The sequence below is a fragment of the Heterodontus francisci genome, chromosome 26, assembly GCF_036365525.1.
Source record: "Heterodontus francisci isolate sHetFra1 chromosome 26, sHetFra1.hap1, whole genome shotgun sequence".
NCBI classification, from domain to species: domain Eukaryota; kingdom Metazoa; phylum Chordata; class Chondrichthyes; order Heterodontiformes; family Heterodontidae; genus Heterodontus; species Heterodontus francisci.
In genome coordinates this window covers 70,883,559-70,904,788 of record NC_090396.1, presented here as the reverse complement: position 1 = coordinate 70,904,788, position 21,230 = coordinate 70,883,559, and the positions used below count along the sequence as shown (strand labels likewise).

The window sequence follows — 21,230 nt, the reverse complement described above, 5'->3', positions numbered from 1 at the left end:
CCCCTTTCTAAGTTACTATTGAACATGCGTCTACCACCCTTTCAGGCAGTGCATTAGAGATCATAACTTGCTGCGTTAAAAAAAAACTTCACCTCTCGAGTTGTTTTGCTAATTACCTGTGTCCTCTGGTCACTGACCCTCCCAGTGGAAATAGTTTCTCCTTATTTACTCAATCAAAACTCTTCAGAATTTAGAATACCTCATCGAATCTCTTCTTAACCTTCGCTGCTCTAAGGTGAATATTTCCAATTTCTCCAGACTCTCCATGTAAGTGAAGTCCCATATTCCTGGTACCATCACAGAAATGTTACAGTGCAGGAGGCCATTTGGCCCATCGTGTCCACACCGGCTCTCCGAAAAAGCAATTTACTCAGCTCGATTCCACCGCCTTCTCCCCATAACCCTGCACATTCTTCCTTTTCAAATGACAGTTTAATTGCCTTTTGAATGCTTCAATTGAACCTGCCTCCACCACGTTCTCAGGCAGTGCATTCATGTCACTTTTGCTTCTTTTACCAATTACTTTAAATCTGTGCCCTTTCGTTCTCGATCCTTTCACAAGTGGGAACAGTTTCTCTCCATCTACTCTGTCCAGGCCCCTCATGATTTTGAATACCTCTATCAAATCACCTCTCAGCCTGCTGTTCTACAAGAAAAACAACCCTAACTTCTCCAATCTATCTTCATAACTCCATTCTATTAAATCTCCTCTGCAACCTCGGCTTCACATCCGACCCAAAGTATGGTTCTCAAAATTGGATACTATACTCTAACTAAGGCCTAGCCAGTGTTTAATAAATGCATACAATTTTTAAAATTAAAGTCAATCACAGGTTGGAATTTTTTTTTTTTAAACTAGAGACAGGCAAAAATTAAACAATTCAGTCAGGAATTATCTTGAAATTTAGTGATTATGTGCAACAGATTCCGCGCACAGTAAAATGGCTACTGTTAAGAGGTGATGCTTTCATCATGCACATTTTTGGCAGGGAGTAAAGTATTAACTGACTTTCAGATTAGAAAGAGTAAAGCAATCGAAAGCTGATGTTTGGTATTCATTGTAATTTACACTAGTTTGGAATCAGGTGCTTGTGCTATAAAGAGACAAAAAGGTACAGACTAATGAAGATTGAATTTAAAAGATCTGACGAGATTACAATCATATCAGAATGTAGTACATTGACACCAGCGCACTGCAGCAATAGTATTAAATGAATCCCAGTGTTGCCATAATATTCAATAGAACCAATACGCTGAAGGACCTGAAGCCAATATTCTTCACTGTTGATTAAATTTATCATTTCAAATAGCTCCAATCATTATGAGTATGGCTAACAGACTAGTAATATCAAGTGTTTGAGCAACAACTGTATATAGTGTCTAATATAATAAAGCTTCCCCAGGCACACAGGAGCATTATAAAACAAAATATGACACCAAACCACATGAGATATTAGATCAGATGAGCAAAATCCTGATCAAAGATGTAGGTTTTAAGGAGTATCTTAAAGGAGGAAAGCGAGGTAGAGGCAGAGAGGCGTAGGGAAGGAATTCCAGAGCTTAGGGTCTAGGTAACTAAAAGCACAGCCACTAATGGGGCAATTAAAATCAGGGATGCTCAGGAGGCCAGAATTAGATGAACGCAGATATTTTGGAGGGTTGTGGGGCTGGAGATTACAGAGGTAGGGAGGAGCGAAGCGACGAAGGGATTTGAAAACAATGATGTGAATTTTTAAAAAAAAGGCGTGGCTTGACCGGGAGTCAATGTAGATCAGCGAGCACAGGGGTGATAGGGGAACAGGACTTGGTACAAGTTAGACACAGGCAGAAGACTTCAGGATGACCTCAAGCTTAGAACGTAGAATGTGGGAGACCAGCCAGGAGTGCACTGGAATAGGGGTAACGTTGGCATGAATGAGTGTTTCAGCAGCAGATGAGCTGAGGCACGGGCAAAGTCGAGAGATGTGACAGAGGTGGAAATAGGCAGAATATGGGGCCAGAAGCTCATCTCGGGGACAAATATGACAGCAAGGTTGTGAACAGTCTGGTTTAGTCTCAAGACAGTTGCCAGGGAGAGGGATGGAATCGGTAGTGAGGGAGCAGAATTTAAAGCAGGGACTGAAAACAATGACTTCAGTCTTCCCAATTCTTAATTAGAAGATTACTGCTCATCCAGTACTGGAGGTCAGATGAGCAGTCTGCTTACTTAGCAACAGTGGAGGAGTCGAGGGAGGTGGAGGTGAGGTAGAGCTGGGTGTTGTCAGTATGCATGTGAAAACTAACGCTGTGTTTTTGGATGATAACTGAAATAAAGGTTCTCCTGAGACAACCAACATTTGAATGCAAAAAAACCCCCATAACATGCAAGTGAACAGGACAAAACTTACTTTATAACAAGTTTGATGAAAGGTCAGAGACCTGAAACGTTAACTTTGCTCCTCTCTCCACAGATGCTGCCAGACGTGATTATTTCCAGCACTTCTAGTTTCAGATTTCCAGCATCAGCAGTATTTTGCTTTTATTATAACAACTTATATTGATACAAAACCCTCAAAATGTTCCAAGGTGCTTCGTAGAATCATAGAATGGTTACAGCACAGAAAGAGACCATTTGGCCAGTCATATCTGTACCAGCTCTCTGAAAGAGCAACTCAGCTAGTCCCACACCCCTGCCTTTTCCCCCATTGCCCTGCACATTTTTTAATCTTAAGGTGCTTATCCAATTCCCTTTTGAAAGCCACAGTTGAATCTGCCTCCACCACACTCTCAGGCAGTGCACTCCAGATACTAACCACTCACTGTGTAAAAAGTTGTTGCTCATGTCGTCTCTGGCTCTTTGGTCAATCATCTTAATTTGGCATCCTCTGATAAGAATATTAGACAAAATTTGACACCAAGCCAAAGGAGGAGATATTAGAACAGATGACCAAAAGCTTGGTCAAAGAGATGGGTTTTAAGGAGCAACTTAAATGGAGGAGAAATGCAAAGATCATCGAGGTTAAGCGAAGAAATTAGATTTTAGGGTTAAGATAGCTGAAAGCACAGCTGACAAATTAGAACAATCTTGCCTATTTTCTTCCCATCTCTCCTGGAGGTGTGACTTCATGCTGTGGCATGGCTCTGGGCATTCGCTGATACTTCACCTAAGTAATCATTATTCACAGGTAGCGTCAGCAGAATATCTGATCACATGGGGTACCCGGTCTCTCCCAATATTGCCACATATATGCAACTTCCAGCAGGGTTGACTGGAAAAACTGGAACAGTAATAGGAATCTTCTGATTTTTTTTTCTTCCCTAATTTAGGGCACAGAAATAAATTGTACCATGTAAATAAGACCAGCTTCTCAAAATAGACTTCGCAGATCAAACCTGGGGCCTTCTTGGTCTGTTAGCATCAACATTTCACATGCTATCATTACATTTTACCAAAATCTCAATGAGGTGCAAAAGAAAATCCACAGCCCAGGTGTATATAAATTAACAGATTCACCTGAGTTAGTGAAATCACACAGCTGATACTGCATACACCATCAACAGGTCCCAGGGCAGCATCTTCTCAAGAGAATTTAGTTCCAAACAAAACATTGCTTCCTAGGATTACAATCAACTCTGATGATGCACTGTTCTTTACCTGAATAGTCCACTATGTGTGTGGGAACCTTCTCTGGAGTGACATCTGCAGGGATAGTGATTTCTTCTGCACGTAGAGGAACCTTCAACAAAAAAAAAAAAATGATTAATGAGTAATGCAACATCCATTTAAAAAAAAAATTGAGATAGTTGGCACAGCCAGTGATGCAGCCAGAGGCAATGGTTAATTCATACGCTCCATAATTAAATTTATTCCCTCCACCAATTGACCAGTAATAAAAACAGAAAATGCTGGAAACAGTAAGCAGATCAGGTAATATCTGCTGAGAGAGTTAGGTGGGTAACATTTCAGGTCAATGACCTTTCATGGGTACCACTTGACCAGTAGTTTCCAGCAGACAAGTTAAACAGTAATGTAATTTTGGATAGAAATGCTTCCCACATTAGAACAGTGACTACACTTCAAAAATATTTCATTGGCCATAAAGCACTTTGGAAAGTCCTGAGGTTGTAAAACTAAGTGTAGGAAGAACAATTTTAAAATTAAGGAGCATGAAGTCACACCTCCAGGAGAGATGGGGAGAAAATAGGCAGGATTGTTCCAATTTGTCAGCTGTGCTTTCAGCTATCTTAACCCTAAAATCTAATTTCTTCACTTAACCTCGCTGATCTGTGCCTCTCTCGTTCATTCAAGTCACTCCTTAAAACCCATCTCTTTGACCAAGCTTTTGGTCATCTGTTCTAACATCTCCTCCTTTGGCTTGGTGTCAAATTTTGTCTAATAACATTCTTATCAGAAGATGCCGAACTAATTTTAAATTAGCAACTTCAGGGAGTTTTGTTTTCAATCACAGATTTTATTTAGAAAACACTGTTAAATACACAGAAAAGGTTGGTGAGCTGGAGGGAGAGAAGATGAGGCAAAATAATTTCCATACAAGAAGTCCCACCCCTAGAAAACACCTAAATATTATGTAAAAAGTCTCCCATAATTTTCCAAGTTATTTTCTGCGTCAGCTATGGGTTCAGTTAGCATCACTCTTCTTGTAGAGTCAGAAGGTTGTGGGTTCATGTCTCACGCCAGAGACTTGGACATAAAAATCTAGGCTGACACTTCAATGCAGTACTGAGGAAAAGCTGCACTTTAGGAGGTACCGTTTTTTAGATGAGATGTTAAACCAAGGCCCTATCTGCTCTCGAAGGTGGACATAAAAGATCTAATGGCATTATTTTGAAGGGCAGGGGTGTCCTGGCCAATAGTTTATCAATCAACATCACAAAAACGTATCTGATCATATTGCTTTTTGTGGGAGCTTGCTGCGTGCAAATTGGCGTTCCTACATTACAACTGTGGCTATACTTCAAAAGTACTTCATTGGCTGTAAAGTACTTTAGGACACTGAGGTCATGAAAAGTGCTATATAATTTCAATTATTTTTCTTTTTCTCCACGCATATTCATTTCAAGTTTCACCATATACATGATGACATCGATTATGGGTAAGTCAGGGAGCAGCTCCGTAGCAAAACTTGCAAATCAGTATATGCCACATGCCCCAGAACAATCAATCAACAACAGTGACACACTCATCTCTCTCAGTTCTTGCTCTCCTTGCAATTTCCCCTGGACATAGAGTAGATCACCTTTCTGGGTTCCTTTCCAGCTGCAGGTGACCCACTCTGCAAATACTGCTCCTCACCTGATTGCTAGAGGGCAGCTTAATTTTCCCTTTTCTACTTGCTGGGGGAATTCCTGGTTTGTACTTGTTGCCTATCCTCAGTGATACAGCTAAGGTTAGAAACTGAGGTCTTAAAGCATTGGATCACCAATTACTCCTTTATTCAAAAAAGTTTATATCTCAATAATTGTTGTGAATAATGATGTGACCAAAATATTCAAGTTTAAATAAAATTAATGAGTGACTCCAGTAATTAAAAGCAAGATCTATAACTAGAAAAAATCTCGACAACCAGAACTGTGGAAGTCTCAATGAATCTCCAAGTTGAAAATCAGCCATAGAAAAGGGTTAAATAGAGGTCTAGCAAAAACATTAGGTGCTTTGAAAAGTGGTACTACTTTGGCTCAAGGGTCTGATCTAACTGTTAAAATGGCCTCTGCAAAGGAATTATTGGAGAAATCAACCTTGAAATTTTCATCAGAAAATAATGAAAACAAAAACAGATAACTGATGTAATTTAAGCTTAATCAAAAATTTTTTTAAAATTACATTAATTATCTAATGTCAACCCCTATGCTCTGGCAGGATTATATCAATTATGCACTGATCTTGGGCACAAGTTCTGCAAATTAATACATGCATCTCATACTGGCAACTAAACATTCTATATTTACTGTGAATGAATCACAAAGAAAAAAAGTACACCCAATCCTAATCAACATTGCTCTTCCCTACCACCATTTCTCTTTTCTCTCTCTCAATCAGTTGACAAAAAGCAGGCATACCCAAACTACGGCCCGTGAACTATATGCGGCCCAGGAGCTGTGGCAATCTGGCCCTTTAAATTAGACTTGTTTTCATATTCACCGGTTTGTCCTGTTTGAATCTTAAGAGCCTGGAGGTTCGGAAAGGGCCCGTCAAGAATGTTTATCTCATCAAGGGACTGCATTCAGTACATCAAAATCTATTAGCTTTCACGGCTTGAGATTTATGCAAATTAAAAGGAACATTAATTTCAACTTTATGATGATGCTCACCTGGCTCTATGGTGTATACCTTGAAGTTATTTACTTTCCCCATTCTGAAGAGACTTGAATACAATTCAAAACGTTCTTAGCGACTAACGCTCAATTCAAGTTTGGACTTGTAGACTTTTATATCTGGAATGGTGGAAAACTGAAGCTTGGGTGGGGGGGGGGGGGGGGGGGGGGGGGATGCAGAGAATGTAAAGGTCTGCAAAGGAAACCCAAACGGGCCCGGATGCTGGACCCGGAAGTGCGACCCAACCCGAACCAGACACATGTTGTCGGGTCCCGTCGGGGTCAGGTTAGGCAGCAGGCCTTTACATTGATATATGGGTAAAGGCCCGCTACCCGACCCTGACGACATGTGTCGGGTTCGGGTCGGGTCGCACTTCCGGGTCCGGCATTCGGGCTCGGTCAGGTTTCCTTTGCAGACCTTTACATACAAGGCTATCCAACAAGGCATTGCAGTGCTTTACAATGAATAGTGTTAGGCAAGTGAAGCTGAGAATATCTCAGTTCCCTCAGATGAAATAGCAAAAGCACTCTTCTATTCTATTCAGCAAGAACAGCTAGACTATTTCAAAATATGTATTTTGGCTTTGAAGATTGTCAGAGGGTGAGGAAAGCAATATTAGTTGATCTTTCATGTAAATTATGTTTGACAGAGATGTACAAGTACCATTTTCACAGAATGCTAGACAATATAAACAAACTGTTGCAGCTTAAATGAGACCAATAAATCTGCTCAACAGCCTGCAAACCATACCACACCATGCAATGAGCAGGCTAACTGAAGTCTTCCTCTCAGCTTTTGTTGCGCCGAATGAAGGGCTTTTCCTCTGATGACCTGACTGAAATAGGAAACATTTTTTTTTGGGATTGGCGGTGGAGTTGGGGGCTGTGACTGAATTGGTGACGTGATTAGTGTACATCATCCCATTGACTGAGGCATCCAATGAATGTGCAGTAGCACAAAGTATAGCAACGCCTTGCATTTATATAGTACCTTCAATGTCTCATGGTTCTCCATGAATAGAGATAGGGAAAGTAGAAGCTGAGCCATGGAGGAAGAGATTTGGAGGGATGCCTCAAAGGTTGATTGGAAAAATAGACTGGTTTAAAAGGACGTACGAGAAGTGGAGAGGCATAGAAATTTAGAGAAAGATAACCAGTGAATTGGGCTGAGGCATCTGAAGGCTGTGCTGCCAATTCTGGGGTGAAGAGAGGGGTCAGAGTCAGAGGACCAAATAGTGTGGCGGGCTATAAGACTGGAGGAGTTTCAAAGATATGGTGGAGCAAGGCTGAGGATGCTTTTAATATGAGGCTTACAAATTGTGGCCGTGTGTTCTCTATTTAGAAGCTCGTGTGGAGCATAACCACCAGCATAGACTAGTTGGGCCGAATGGTCCATAAATTCCATACAAGATCTATGCAAAACTAGGAGTAAGTAGCAGACAGAGGCTGAAGCTGCCAAGGAGCACAGGCTTCTTGCAAACGGGACATCAGGTCCGAGCAAGTACAAGCAAGGAGTGGCAGGAAGGTCAGAAAACTTTCCATTTACCTCTTTGTAGGCTTGTTGGGCTGCGGAAAGGGAATGGTCATGCTGGCGGAAAGGCAGTTAAACCGCCTCACCCTCACCTAGTTTTCAGGCTGGCTCACCATTTCTACTGTGAAAAACATCCAATCAGAAACAGCTATTTTTTCAATAGTATTTGCTTGCAGAAACAAACATCTAAAAAAAGACTCAAACCTGTAAGACTTCAAATTCTAAATAAATTTGTCACTCACTACTGTAACTCAAGTATGTGCTACAATATTCCAGTTTTGTGCATTCTAAATATACATACATCAGTGAATTGGAGGTGAAAGGACATTGAGCCATTCCCTTCCTGGAGCTCAAGGACAGTCACAGAAAGGAATTGGCAGAGGCTTAGAAACAGATTACCGTCCCAACTCTTCAATTAGGAAATTATACAGGAGAGGGAAAAACATAGGTACTAAGGAGATTTTGATAGGAGGGCCAGAAAGCAATCTAGTGCAATGGTAAAAAAAAATCCAAAGGCAATAAGCATGGTCAGTGGGCAGATGCTTTTCCCTTAAAATATATAGGTGGTAGTTTCAATGGTAAGTGCTCAGATGCTGAAGTTAAAAGTAAATTCTACAGAATACAAAAATTATGACCATCTTTACCTCCATGTTCGGAGATCAAATTCAGCAAAAAGACAAGAGGTACATATAGGCCACATTGAAAAAAAATCCACATACCTCTTCAGGAAACTCTTCACTGACCAGAGACATAATCAAAGATGTTTTCCCAACCTTAGCTGTACAAAAGAAAACAAACAGTTTTACAGTAGAATCACAATCATCTTTCAGAACAGTTTGTCCTCTAAGTAGTAACAATGAATCTGAGAGCTGCTAATGTGGTGGGTTAGGACCCTACTATTTCAAAATACATTATATAAGCAATCAAAGTCTACTTTCAAAAGTGTGAATTTTAGTGCAATATTGAGATTGAGGATTTGTTAATGAACGCTATGTAAACATATTCCCCCCAAAGAGGTTTGCTCAAATCAAACATTGGTAAGTCTAGAATGGTAGTGTCAAAATCAGATACAGGAGGCAAGCATGAGTGATTGAAAAGAGAACCTTGAGAAAGAACAGAGACACTGACAAGCAAATGACAAAATTCTGAATTATTTCATGCACAAGATGCACAATTACCCACAGTTCTCATTTCAGGTAATCCAGAAATTGCCATTTGGTAGTACAGAACTTGAGCATTGCTGAAAACAGAGACATTTTGTCGAAGCTTTTTGTCTTACACTCATCAGGACATTCCTCAAGAATACCAATGTAAGGGAAAGCAACAAATTTATACTGTAAGAGAAAAGAGTGTTGATTGGTTGGCAAGTGAACTGATCGATAGAGGCGTTGCCACGGAGATTGCACCAGTTTACAATGACTGACAGTTAACTGCAAAGCTTTGTTTGAAATTTAAACCAGACAGCTTGACTCTGATTGGTCAAGGCATTGCTCTGAGGAATAAACCAGCGAATGGCTATCACTTATTTTGTTTGGCTGAAACAGGCGCAATGTGTGTACACGTTCTGTCTGCAAAGAACAGGACCCGGTGTATTAATATATGCAGCTTCCAGTACGCACAAATGCGTTTACTGCGAACTTGACTGATAATCCTAAATTGGCTGTCAGCGTAATTTTCAGCACACTGAGGATTATTTAGCAAATGTTGTCCAATCGTGGAATCACATCTAATGTTGACACTGTGTTCTGAGTTTTGCAAGCACGGGCTGGATGGGTACGGCCGGTCCACTTGCCAACCAATCAGCACTCTCTTCTCATTCAGTATAAATTTGTTGCTTTCCCTTACATTGGTATTCTTGCGGATTGTCCTGATGAGTGCAAGACCAAAAGCTTCGACAAAATGTCTCTGTTTTCAGGAATAATCCAGAACTTGAGAATTGCTGAAAAGAGAAATATGTTGTCGAAGTTTTTTATCTTGCACTCATCAGGACAATCCGCAAGAATACCAATGTAAGGGAAAGCAACAAGTTTCCAGCCATTCACTGGTTCATTCCTCATTGCAATGCCTTGACCAGAGTCTAGCTGCCTGGTTTAAATTTCAAACAAAACTTGACAGTTAACTGTCAGTCACCGTAAACTGGTGCATTCTCTGTGGCAACGCCTCTACCTATCAGTTCACTTGCCAACCAATCAGCACTCTCTTCTCATGCAGTATAAGTTGCTGTTTTCCCTTACATCGGTTATTCTTGCATATTGTCCTGATGAGGGCAAGACAAAAAGCTTCGACAACTTGTCTCTATTTTCAGAAATTCTCATTCTGTAATACCAAATAATTATTTGAATCCAGAAATTGTTGCCATCAGCATCTAATATAATCAAAATCTCTCAATTTTTCCATTATGAATTCTGATCTGTACATTAATGGGAATTGCCCATGTAATCTTCTGAAACTAATCATTGTAAATTACTGTAAAATGTCTTTCAGATGTGACAATAAACTGAGGCCCTGTCTGCTTTCTCAAGTGGATGTAAAAGAACCCGTGGCACTATTTCTAAGAGCAGGGTTGTTTTCCTCCTGCGCCCTGGCCAATATTTATCCCTCAATCAATATCATTGAAAAATAGAATATCTGGTCATTATCAGATTGCTGTTTGTGGAAGCTTGCTGTGTACAAATTGGTTGCCACTTTCCCCACATTCCAACAACTATATTTCAAAAAGGTACTTAATTAGCTGTAAAGAGCTCTAGGGCGTCCTGAGATTGTGAAAGGTCCTACTGAAATCTACCAACATATTTAACAATACTCCCGCTCAAGTCTTAAAGTTAAATTCATTTTCCTTAATCTCTCTGAATAGTAAATTTTAAATCTAGTGTTACTGAATGTGCAACATGAGATTATGACTTGGAATAGCAATGTGTTATGTAATGTGGTACTGAATCAGGTACAGTATGTAAAGACATCACAGATTGAAAGATTTGGGCAAAAGATGCAGGGGAAATGTTAGGAAGCACTTTTTTTATGCAGCAATGATCTAAAACCCGCTGCCCACAAGGGTGGTGGAAGCGGAGACGATCAATGACTTCAAGACGACGTTAGATGGCCACCTGACAGAAATAGACTTGCAAGGCTACGGGGATAGAGCCAGGGAGCAGGACTGACTGCATAGTTCCGAGGAGATCCGGCATGGATTTGATAGGCCAAATGGCCTCCTTCTGTGCCATAAATGACGATGACTCAGGAATAAGAGTCTTTTTACACCCTCCCCCCAGTGGAGGTGCATTAGTGCTACCACTGGAGGGCTGGTGAAATTTTAGACTGTCAGGTTTATACTGGAAGCTTTCAATATAATTGTGAACATAGGAATTTATAAGGGAAATTTTAAAATAAGGACAGAATGTACACTTTACAATGGGGAAATCAATTGTGTCTGCAGGGCCTGATCCAAATATTGTCCAGTCTCCAACCTTGCTTTACCTGAAGATTAAACTTGGACAAGATGACATATCAGTGAACACTTCCAGTCAATTTTTCCATTATAAATTATGTCTACATTTATAAATGGAAACAGTTTCTGTAAAATTATCACATTATAATTACACCCTTGTCAGTAGTGATGCCATAACGCCTTGGTTTTGCATTGTAGTACAGGCTGAGAATGGGAACAAAGAAATACCTACTCCAATTCTATTTTTCTGCTTCCCAAATTTCCATAAATCAAAGTATAACAAAAAGCCAGAATGTATGGCTTAAATAATGGGACTGAATTACACCTGCGTGCGTGATTGAATTACCCCAACTCTCCAACCTTGCTTCAGTGTGAGACTATTTTTGGACTTTACTCCCTACATACAACGTCACAGATAAAAAAATATTAAAGGATCTGTCGTGGTGCAGACACATCATCAAATAAGTCATCAGATTACTTTGAGAATAGACCAGTGGCACCTGAAGCTAAATGCAGCTTAGCAACTAACACTCCAGTTTCTCTCCCCTTCGCATGAACGTTTGAGATTTCGGCTGGAATTTTACCTCCATCGTCGGCTCCGTGTTCCGGGAGACGATGCATGTGCCGAAGTCACTCCCGCTCGGCACCTAGCCCATGCAATTAGCGGCTCGGCAGCGCATTTATGTCAGAAAAGGGCATGTGCAGGTGGGAGGGTGAGCATCAGCAGCGGCAGGGCTAAAGCCGGAAGAGGGTGTTGAAAGCCATTTAAAAGGGCTTCCAGGAACCTCAGCAGCTCTGAGAGGCTTACCTGCAGCAAAGAGCGCATTTGGAGGAGCAGCATATTGGAAAAAGGAATACAACAGCCTGAGGGTGAAAGGAGTGCAGCAAGAATTAAAGGGCCTCCCCATCCAGTAATTTTTAATAAACCTGAGACACACCAGCAGCAATGGCAGAGATGCAGCTGCATGACACCCAGGCTCTCTGAAGACTCCCTGCACGTCCTCCTCCAGGTGGCTGAGGGAAGGTGGGAAGTCCTCTTCCCATCAGACGGAAGGAGGAGGCCTCCCCAAGCCAGGAAGAAGGGGTGGCTGGAGGTAGAGGTGATGGTCAGCAGCCACAGGGTAGTGAGGAGGACATGGCTCCAGTACGGCAAGCAGGTCAATGAACTTCTGCGCTCTGCCAGAGTAAGGGACATTCCGCAGTCATCACAGCTTTTAACTGATACGGGAGGGTCAATGGGTGCTGATGCTGCAAAGTCGAAGCCACCCACTTTCAGTGATTGGTGGCAGTCCTGCCTTAGCCGATATGCTGGGCACATCGGAGATGCACAATGGTCCAGAGGTGTATCACCCGTGCACTTCAATGGCATTGGTTACAGATGCAGCATTCAGACCAAGGGGTGAGTGGGTGATCTTTCAAGTCAAGGGACTGAACTAATTGCCATGTGTCTCCAGAGGAGAAGAGGGCACATAATACCTAAGGGGGGGGGGGGGGGCCTGGACCGGTGGCGGGGTGGCCAACCTCACCTTTCTCACCAGAGTGAAGGAGGAAGCATTGATGCTTGCAGGGAAGGACAGAGGATGGCCAGTAGCTGATGGCGAGGCCGGCGCACCTGGCCAGGAGGGCGAGTTCCCCAGAGTGTGGTTGAGGGGCAGGTGGGGTTGGGGAGTGGGGGGCCGACTGGTTCAAGCAATGAAGGATGCTTGCAAAGTTAAAATCACACAAGTGGCCACACTGCAGTCAACGACATGTACTTCAGTCAGGAATGATCACAACTGACCATTCTGATTTCCCCTGCAGGTGAAACACAGCAGTGGCCAGGCAGCATCTCCAGGGCTCATTTGTCCACGTGAGGAGGAGGAGTGGACCTCAGGAGGGTGCAGCATCCCGTTCACTCCCCGAACCAACTCAGAGACAGTCACCTCGGTTGGGATGTGTGCCTCCTCAGATCCGTGGTCACAACCCGATGCCAACACCATACAAGTGCCGGACCAGTTGCCAGAGGCAGTACTGGACGATGCCTCTGACACTTGGAGGACCATGGGAGGCCAGGCCAGTGCAAAGCCCCATGCTGATGAGCCTCTGCTGACATCCATTCGGCAGGAGATGCTGCAGATGCAGCATACGATGTGTGGAGCTCTGGCGGCGCTACCAGAGACATTATGTGCTACGGCTCTGATTTTGTGTTGCTCATGGAGATCGCCAAAGTCCCTGTCCTCCGTCCATCAGGCTTCCTCTACTGACAGATTTGCAGCTGCTGTGGAGGGCCCGATCCTGGAGGCCCTGCAGAAACTCACAGACAGTGAGCTCCATGGACCAGTGCCTTGGAGAGCTCTCTCTGAGGCTCCTGCGACATCCAGAAGCTGCTCATCCCTCTGAGGTCAGCAGAGAGTCCCAATTGAGCCTTGACAGTGCAAAGGAGCAGTAGCAGAATTCATATGGGGGCTCCGCTCAGGGCGCTCCTTATGCATTCAGCAGCTCTTTCGCCCCTCGGCAGTGACATCAGTACTGCATAATCCCAGGGTGTCAGAGGGTGGTCCTGAGACTGCTGAGGGTCACTTCAACATGCCAGGGCCTGCACGGCCTCGGGCAGGCAGAGGACGCCTGCCAAAGTCATCCAAAGCAACGGGACAGCCTGAACCGCCCACCTGCACCTGCTATGGTTGGCGGCGAGGGATCGTCCACACGTGTGAGCACTCGCCAACATATCAAAAAATCATAACTGTGCTACCGGGTCACTAGTGCAATTTGTAAATATTTATTTGCTGTTAGAACTGATTAAAAATTATTAAATTTTTCACTTGGCATTTTCATCTGTCACAAATCAATGCTGGACCCTAAAGAAAAGCAAGACTACTTACGAAAGAACTACAGTGAGCTCGAAGGACAGTAAACAAGAAACTCTTCTGATTGCCTCAAACCTCTCTACTTTATTTTTCTTCTGCTCTTTTTTGTCTCTATTTGCATCTGTGTATCACATGTGCATGCTAGCGTGAGCGCATCGTATATCCGTAGGCGTTAACTGAATTAGAGTTTAAGTTTTAATAAATTTCACTTTTCTTCTTTAAACCTAAGAAAACCTGGTGTGCTCATTTCTTTGCCTTATAATTGGAAACTGGTGAACAAAGATTCACCAAGGGCAAGCTCAAAACACTGTTTAAAAATCAAACCCTGTTACAATAAGACCAGGTGAAGACAGTAAAAGACCCCTAGACACCTTTCTTACCTGGATGTAACAAGGATACTTGGGGAGGTGGCACATTCGGGCCATGTGGTGTTTGAGGGAAAGGTGGGCCGTAGTAGCTGAGATCTCCACCTGCAGGCTAGTGCTTCTGCGCTTCCAGCTCATGTGAATGCCTCATTTCAGACTGACATGCAAGTTGCTGGGTGCTGAGCCTCCATTCAGGAGAAATGTCTGAATCTACAAGCCTCCCAGGTCTCCCTTGCACTTAACTCCCGCAAACCTCCAGCTCCCTCCCAGTCATTCAGGTGGCTGCACCCCCTCTTCCACAGCCATTTCACCATCCTCGTCTGAGGATGCCTCACGCTGAATGAAGTCCCCCACAATCGCCAGGTTAAGTAAGGTGCAGCAGGCAACAACAATACAAGATATCCTTGCTGGAGAGTACTGTAGGGCACCGCCTGAGCGATCAAGACACCAAATCTCATCGAGAAGACCTATGGTCTGCTCTATGGTAACTCTGGTGGTCGCATGGCTTGCATTGTACCGTTCCTCTGCCTCATTCCGTGGGTTCCTCACCAGTGTCGTCAGCCATATCTTCAGTGGATAACCCCGTCACCAAGTATCCATTCTTGCAGGCATTCAGGAAGGCTGAATAGTGCTGGCACCTGGGAGTTCTGGAGAATGAATGCGTTGTGACTGCTTCCAGGATAACGAGCGCACACCTGCAATATACCCTTACGGTGGTCACAGACAAGTTGCACATTCATTGAGTGAAACCCCTTCCGATTAATTAAGGCCCCCGACTGGTCTGTAGGTTAAAGGCCTGCTAACCGACCCGAACCAGACGACATGTGTTGGGTTCGGGTCAGGTCGCTCTTGCAGGTCTGGCTTTCGAGCTCGGGTCAGGTCGGGCCGGATCCAGGTCAGGGACACACAGTACTCCACAGACTGGAGTCAGCGTCTCTACGATGTCATCATGCTCATGCTGCAGCAGTGCAGCTTCCATCCATCCAAATGTGGTAAGTACAGTGAGTGCACTACGGTTGGGTCGGGTTGGGGTCGGACGCGAGAAAAAATGGAAGGACTCGGGCCGGGTCGGGCTCTGGTCTTCTTTTCCAGACCCCAGCAGGCCTTTACTGCAGGTGCTCTAATGGCCACGGGTGCAGTCAATTACACCTTGGATCATGGGGAACCTAGCAATGGCGCCGAGGCCTCCGATTTTCTTGGCCTGACTGGCGGCATCCGTCTGGAACTTGAAGAACTGATTGATGCCATATTCAGGCGTGCCAATTACCACCTTAATGCATTGATGCGCTGATGACTGCGAGACTCCCCACATCTCCTGAAGGAGCCTGGAAGGAGCCTGATGTGTAGAGGTTTAGAGTAGATTCAGCACGACCGGCAGTGGATGGCCATCCACACGGTTGAAAGCGACCTCCGCTGCCAGCATCTTACACAGAGATGCGACAGACTCTCAGGAAAGGCGCAGTCTTCTTCGGCACTGGCGTTCTGACATTTTCAGAAAGCTCATAACGCGGGTGATTGACCCTGCCCGTTGGGTAGGCTCGTCTCTTCACAGGTGGTTGCACCCTGTACACTCTGTGACCTTCTTTCCCTCCTCCATTACCAAGCTGCACTTGGCGAGCAGGTTGCTGATTTCTCTGGCCAGTTGTCCTCCTGTCTCTCCTGTGGCGAGGTCTTCCTCATTAGATGAGCTGCCTCCAAAGTGGACAATTCCCATGGCTACAGTGTCCCAGAGATGTTATGAGGACAGGTATTTGCAGCCTGCTGCAAGGACAGGCAATCACAACCCCCCTCCCCTACACAGAATAAATCAGTGCTGCTGTGGCCCAACCAGGAGTAACTAACACTCAGGTGAACCAGCAGAAACAGCTCCAAACTTAAAATTAGCGCACAAGAATATCACAGAAGAATGAAAAAACCAGTACCTCCAACTCCTTCACAGATACACTGGTTGCCGCTCTTTTAAAGTTGCTGGGTTCCCAACTCCCCCTTCGACTTGTTTGGCAGACATTAAGTTTGATAGCCAACATAAAATGGCTGTCAATTGGATTTTAGATTACCTCAATTGGTCCTTAATTGCTGCAAAGCGGATGGCGAATGGCACCTTGATCTCGCCCGCCGTCTGACCTACATAAAATGGGGATTGGGCGCCATGACGTCAGGGACCCAACCTCATCGTACATCATTTTTCACCTCGGCTGCCTCGGAGGACGCCTGTTTTTTGCAGGTAAAATTCCAGCCTTGATTTCAGTGTTGTTCTGTGATTGCCCAGGAATTAGAAACTTAACATATGGGCAATCGTAGGCACAAACCCACATAAGTACACTGGAGTCAATTTGAGCTGTTGTAGCTGGTTGTTAATCTTGGCTCTAGATCCCCAAAAAAAGCATGAACTTATTTTGTATTAGTAAAGTGTGAAGTCTGGATTGCGATGCTGCACACTTGATGTAAAACTTTTACTCCTGTAACACTCCATCACCCATGATTCAATCATTCTGCCCAGGTGATTGACTCCCAAACTTGACGTTCCTTTTCTCGAGCTACAGCAGATCACACAAGATAAACAAAAAGCACATGTACAGCAGCAAATTAAGTGTAAATAAAACAATATTGTTTTATTCTTATCCTTACAATAAAGATAGTTTATACTTTCTACCGCCAACACTTCACTTGCTAACAGGTACAAGAAAATCTCATGTTTCAGCCCTCTCTTTCCAACATATTGGTTCCATACTGTTTCCAGCTTGCTAATTGACCTGCCAAACAAACCAACATTTCTCATCCGCAACTTGACAACAATATGAATCCACTATTCATTACAAGAATGGAGCGTAATTACACTTCTAGCCTGAAAGGGGCACACATCTATGTTCTATTTTACATGGTATAATGTTCTGCCAAAATGTCCTCTGATAGCACCATGAGCCTCACAAGAGTACAGAAAATATAACAGATACAAGTTATAAAATATACCAATGGCCAGAAAGCGAAAAACATCCACAGACTTCATTAAATTGTCCCTTTCAAATATAAAATTAAATATTTCCCAAGTTCTGACAAAGGGCTGCTACTCAAAGCGTTAATCCATTTTTCTATCTCAGATGCTGGGAGGCAATTTTCTGCTTTTATTTTGGATTTTATATTTTTAATTCCCTAAATATTTATTTCCTATAACTGATGTCAATCTGAAACATTCTAAAATCAAAAGGATTGCATTTAATTGTAATTATAAAGCAAGTCAGAGAATCCCTCAAAAAAAAACTGCTGTATAACCAGACTTCCAATTTTCCACAGCATTGTCCCAACTCTTAACAGAAGTTTGAAGATAAACACATACTTACATTAACAGTCTGCCTAAAGCAGGCTCCGGTTCAATTCCTCCTTCAAGCCATTGTCTTGTGCTGCTTTCTTCAATGCTCTTTGTGATTCCCTCAATATCTCAGGTTGTGCACAAATTTACCCCTTTTCCTCCCTCTTGGTTTTTTCCCTTGTATTTGTTCTACTAAAACCTCAACATCTCATCCCTTCTCAGCACGTGCCCCATCTAATTAATCTGACTATAGCAAGATTATGAATACACTTCTGAATGAAGTTTTGCTACCACAGTGAACTAATCTCTGAGCATGAATTGCAAGCTTGAAAATTAAACCCGAGTTAGTGAACTGGTGATAATTTTTCAGCGCAATATTCAAAAGGACTCAATGAAAAAAATGATCAATTGAAGGGAACTGGCTTTATTCAGATACTTGCCAAACCTCTCATTTGCCAAACACAGCACAATCACTTGCATGCAACAGCACCTCGATCAAAGAATTACAAGATCATTACTACTCTGCAGGTAAAAATTCTCTCTCTCAGGATTGGATTGATACTGAGCTCTTGGAAACTCAAACTAGTGTGAGGGACCCTGCCCGCCACCCCCCACCCCTCTCCCAACAGTGTTCTGAATTATATTGCTACTTCGTTAACGTGGATCAAAAAACACTTTGGCGCCGTAAACAAGTGGCAGTATAAATGCAGACTTCATAAGATTTATTAATAGTTTCTACATGCTCGGCATCTAGATTGTCTGTCAGTATACAACAGTCAGTCTACATTTAAGCTACTACAGGCTTTGTGAAACCTCAGCCACACAGTAGAATTAACAGAAATTCTTTCGTAAGAATACATTCCCTTGATTCACAGGCTGGAATATTAAAAGTTCAAGCAACTCTTCTCCACTAATTCCCAAAGCATACCACTTTGAGGGTACAACAAGCCTGTCAAGCTGCCCATGTAGATAGCATGCAAGAGTCAATTATGTGAAATTTGCATTAGTAATTTATAGCAAAATCTGCAGGGTCAGCATAATTACTTTTCAAGTTGCCTTACTCAAATCTTTTGGTCGTGAAACAAACATAAAAAGTTTTGCATGAGCAGTCTTAAACTTCTAACAAAGGCTCTAAACAGTATAGTAACTATGTGACACAGTTCTGCCCTTTGTCAAGGAAACATGCTATGATGAATGATGATTTTTTTTTTTTAAATCCACTGGCTAGAAACCCGAATTAAATTTTTAAAAAAGATAAAAAAAGATAAAACGTGACTTTGCTAGCAGCCAAGATGGCCACTGCAATTTGCATCACTATACTCTACATTGCAATGCATCAAGGCGGAGACAAGTTGCCTGCCCAGTCCCCTCAAGAACAATGACTTAGGGAATTTGAGTGTACTACCTGTCCTGCTCCCATTAGCAAGACATTAAGGCAATCGCTTGGGACATTAAACTGGTGGAGATGAACCACTCAAACCTAATCACTGGAACAATGGGGCCCTGCTTGAGAGAAGGGAATTCCTAGACATGGTCTGATTAAGTTCCAAGAGGAAATATACACTGATAGCCAACATGCTGAATCACTGGGTGACAGTCATGTGACATGCCCACCCCCTGTGTGTTTAAGCTGATGTTTTCTCTGCAGCAACCGACACGAGCAGCTAGACACCGACCAGAGAAAACCCAAGTGGAGTCCCTCCTGTCTCTCTCTCTCTCTTTTGCTCTTTCCAGTCCACCTTGCAAACTTTGAACCCTGCCTGCTGGACGTAATCATCTAAACCTATCAGTGCTGCAGACAGAGACCCCACGAAGGAAATCATCTACATTGCTGTCTCCAGAAGAACCACTGAACCAGCTGTCGACATCTGCAAACCAGAAGCCTCAGGGCCACTAGGTTCAGCCTGAAGCCAGCCAAGTCACCAACCAACACAGACTATATGCCCATTTTTACTGTTCCAAACTCTAATCTGACCAATCTATTCTTCCCCGCTCTGTAACATGTTTATGAGAGAACCTCAAGAGTGTGCGTGTTTGACAGAGAAAGAGTTGAAGCATAGTTTATTATTTTACTTAGATCGGTTTAAGTATAATAAAGCTAATCTCTTTGCTAAACTCAAGAAAACCTGTCCGATTGGTTCTTTATACGATCAAAGCACGTAAATAGTTAAACACTCACTGAATTGGCAAGTATGACTTTGTGGTCAAACAAGGAGAGGGACAAGAGGGAGCACTTAGACCCCTCCTCACCTGATCATAACACCTTTCACTTGTGGAAAATAGGTTTTAAATCCAGTTCAGTCTGATGTAACTTGCTTTCCATCAGCTATAAAGGTCCTTGGCAATCTGGTCAGAATAACATTTTTGCCTCATCAGTTTGTTTGCATTGCATTAACCTTGAAAGACCAAATTCATACCAACAGTGTGACAAAATACATGCCTCAAATTGTTTCAAGCAATTAGCAAATATATCTATGCTTGCACATTCCAAAGTTAATAAAACCAATAAGTAAAATATATCTCAGTTGTAAATAAATACTTAAAAGTTATTGCTGTACCTATATAAACTAGGGGCAATGTCAATGACGGAGCAAAGAAACAACCACACATAGAAGAATAATCGATAATAAGTGAGATGGCACAGATCCTGGAATGCTTCAGGAGTTAAAGGAGGAAATTACTGATGCATTTTCAGGGCTACAACACAAAATCCAAGGACAAAAAAAGAATGGCAAATAACAATCCAAGTTACAAAAAGAGCATGGCACCAAATTAATTCAGTTAGTGAACATCTGCAGGTGTTAAGACTGCCTGAAGGGCATTCTAGGGGATGCCATGAGTGGGCATGTAGAAAGGGGGCAGTCAGTACTGGTTTCAGAAATAATACATCCAAGTTTCAGAAACTTAGTGGATTTTTTCTAAGCTTATAAACAAGGATATTTTCCAAAGCATATATTCCAAAGTTCTGAACGTGAGGTTAATAAGGAAGCTGAATGTGGAGTTAAAAAGTGGCTTGGCAACGGGACACAGTGAGTGGTGACCTGCCTGGGAAAAGGCAACCAGTGGAGTTCGCCAAGAATTGGTTTTGTGCCCTCTTCTATTTACAATGCCTGTTAATGATATGGAACAGAATGTGTATAGTATTATTAAATTTTCTAATAAATCTCTGAGCAGGTAATGATTATGAAACTATCAGACATGAGTCAATTATGTATATGAGCTGAGTTTCTTTGACATTGGGTATAAGACTAGAGGACACAAATATAAAATTCACAAAGTTTCAGCAAGGTTAGAAATTAGAAACCCCCCAAGTACACTGTCTCTATGTGGTATAAACACCCAGAGAATGCACCTGATGTGGTCAATTGGCACCTTTAAGAAGGAGCTAGATCAATATCTTTTGCAATGAGTTACACTGGTATTT

The 21,230-nt window shown here is 42.8% G+C and overlaps 1 protein-coding gene across 4 annotated transcripts in view; it reads right to left on the bottom strand.

The window, feature by feature from the left end:
- The window catches only part of LOC137384450 (mitochondrial Rho GTPase 1), a 103,428-nt gene that overhangs the window by 67,626 nt on the left and 14,572 nt on the right, over nucleotides 1-21,230 (bottom strand). For all 4 annotated transcript variants that reach the window (XM_068058531.1, XM_068058529.1, XM_068058528.1 and 1 more), the window contains exons 2-3: nucleotides 8,563-8,621; nucleotides 3,635-3,716 (exon numbers count right to left, since the gene is read on the bottom strand). In XM_068058531.1, coding sequence (XP_067914632.1) covers nucleotides 3,635-3,716; nucleotides 8,563-8,621 — 141 coding nt within the window. The remainder of the gene's footprint in view (nucleotides 1-3,634; nucleotides 3,717-8,562; nucleotides 8,622-21,230) is intronic.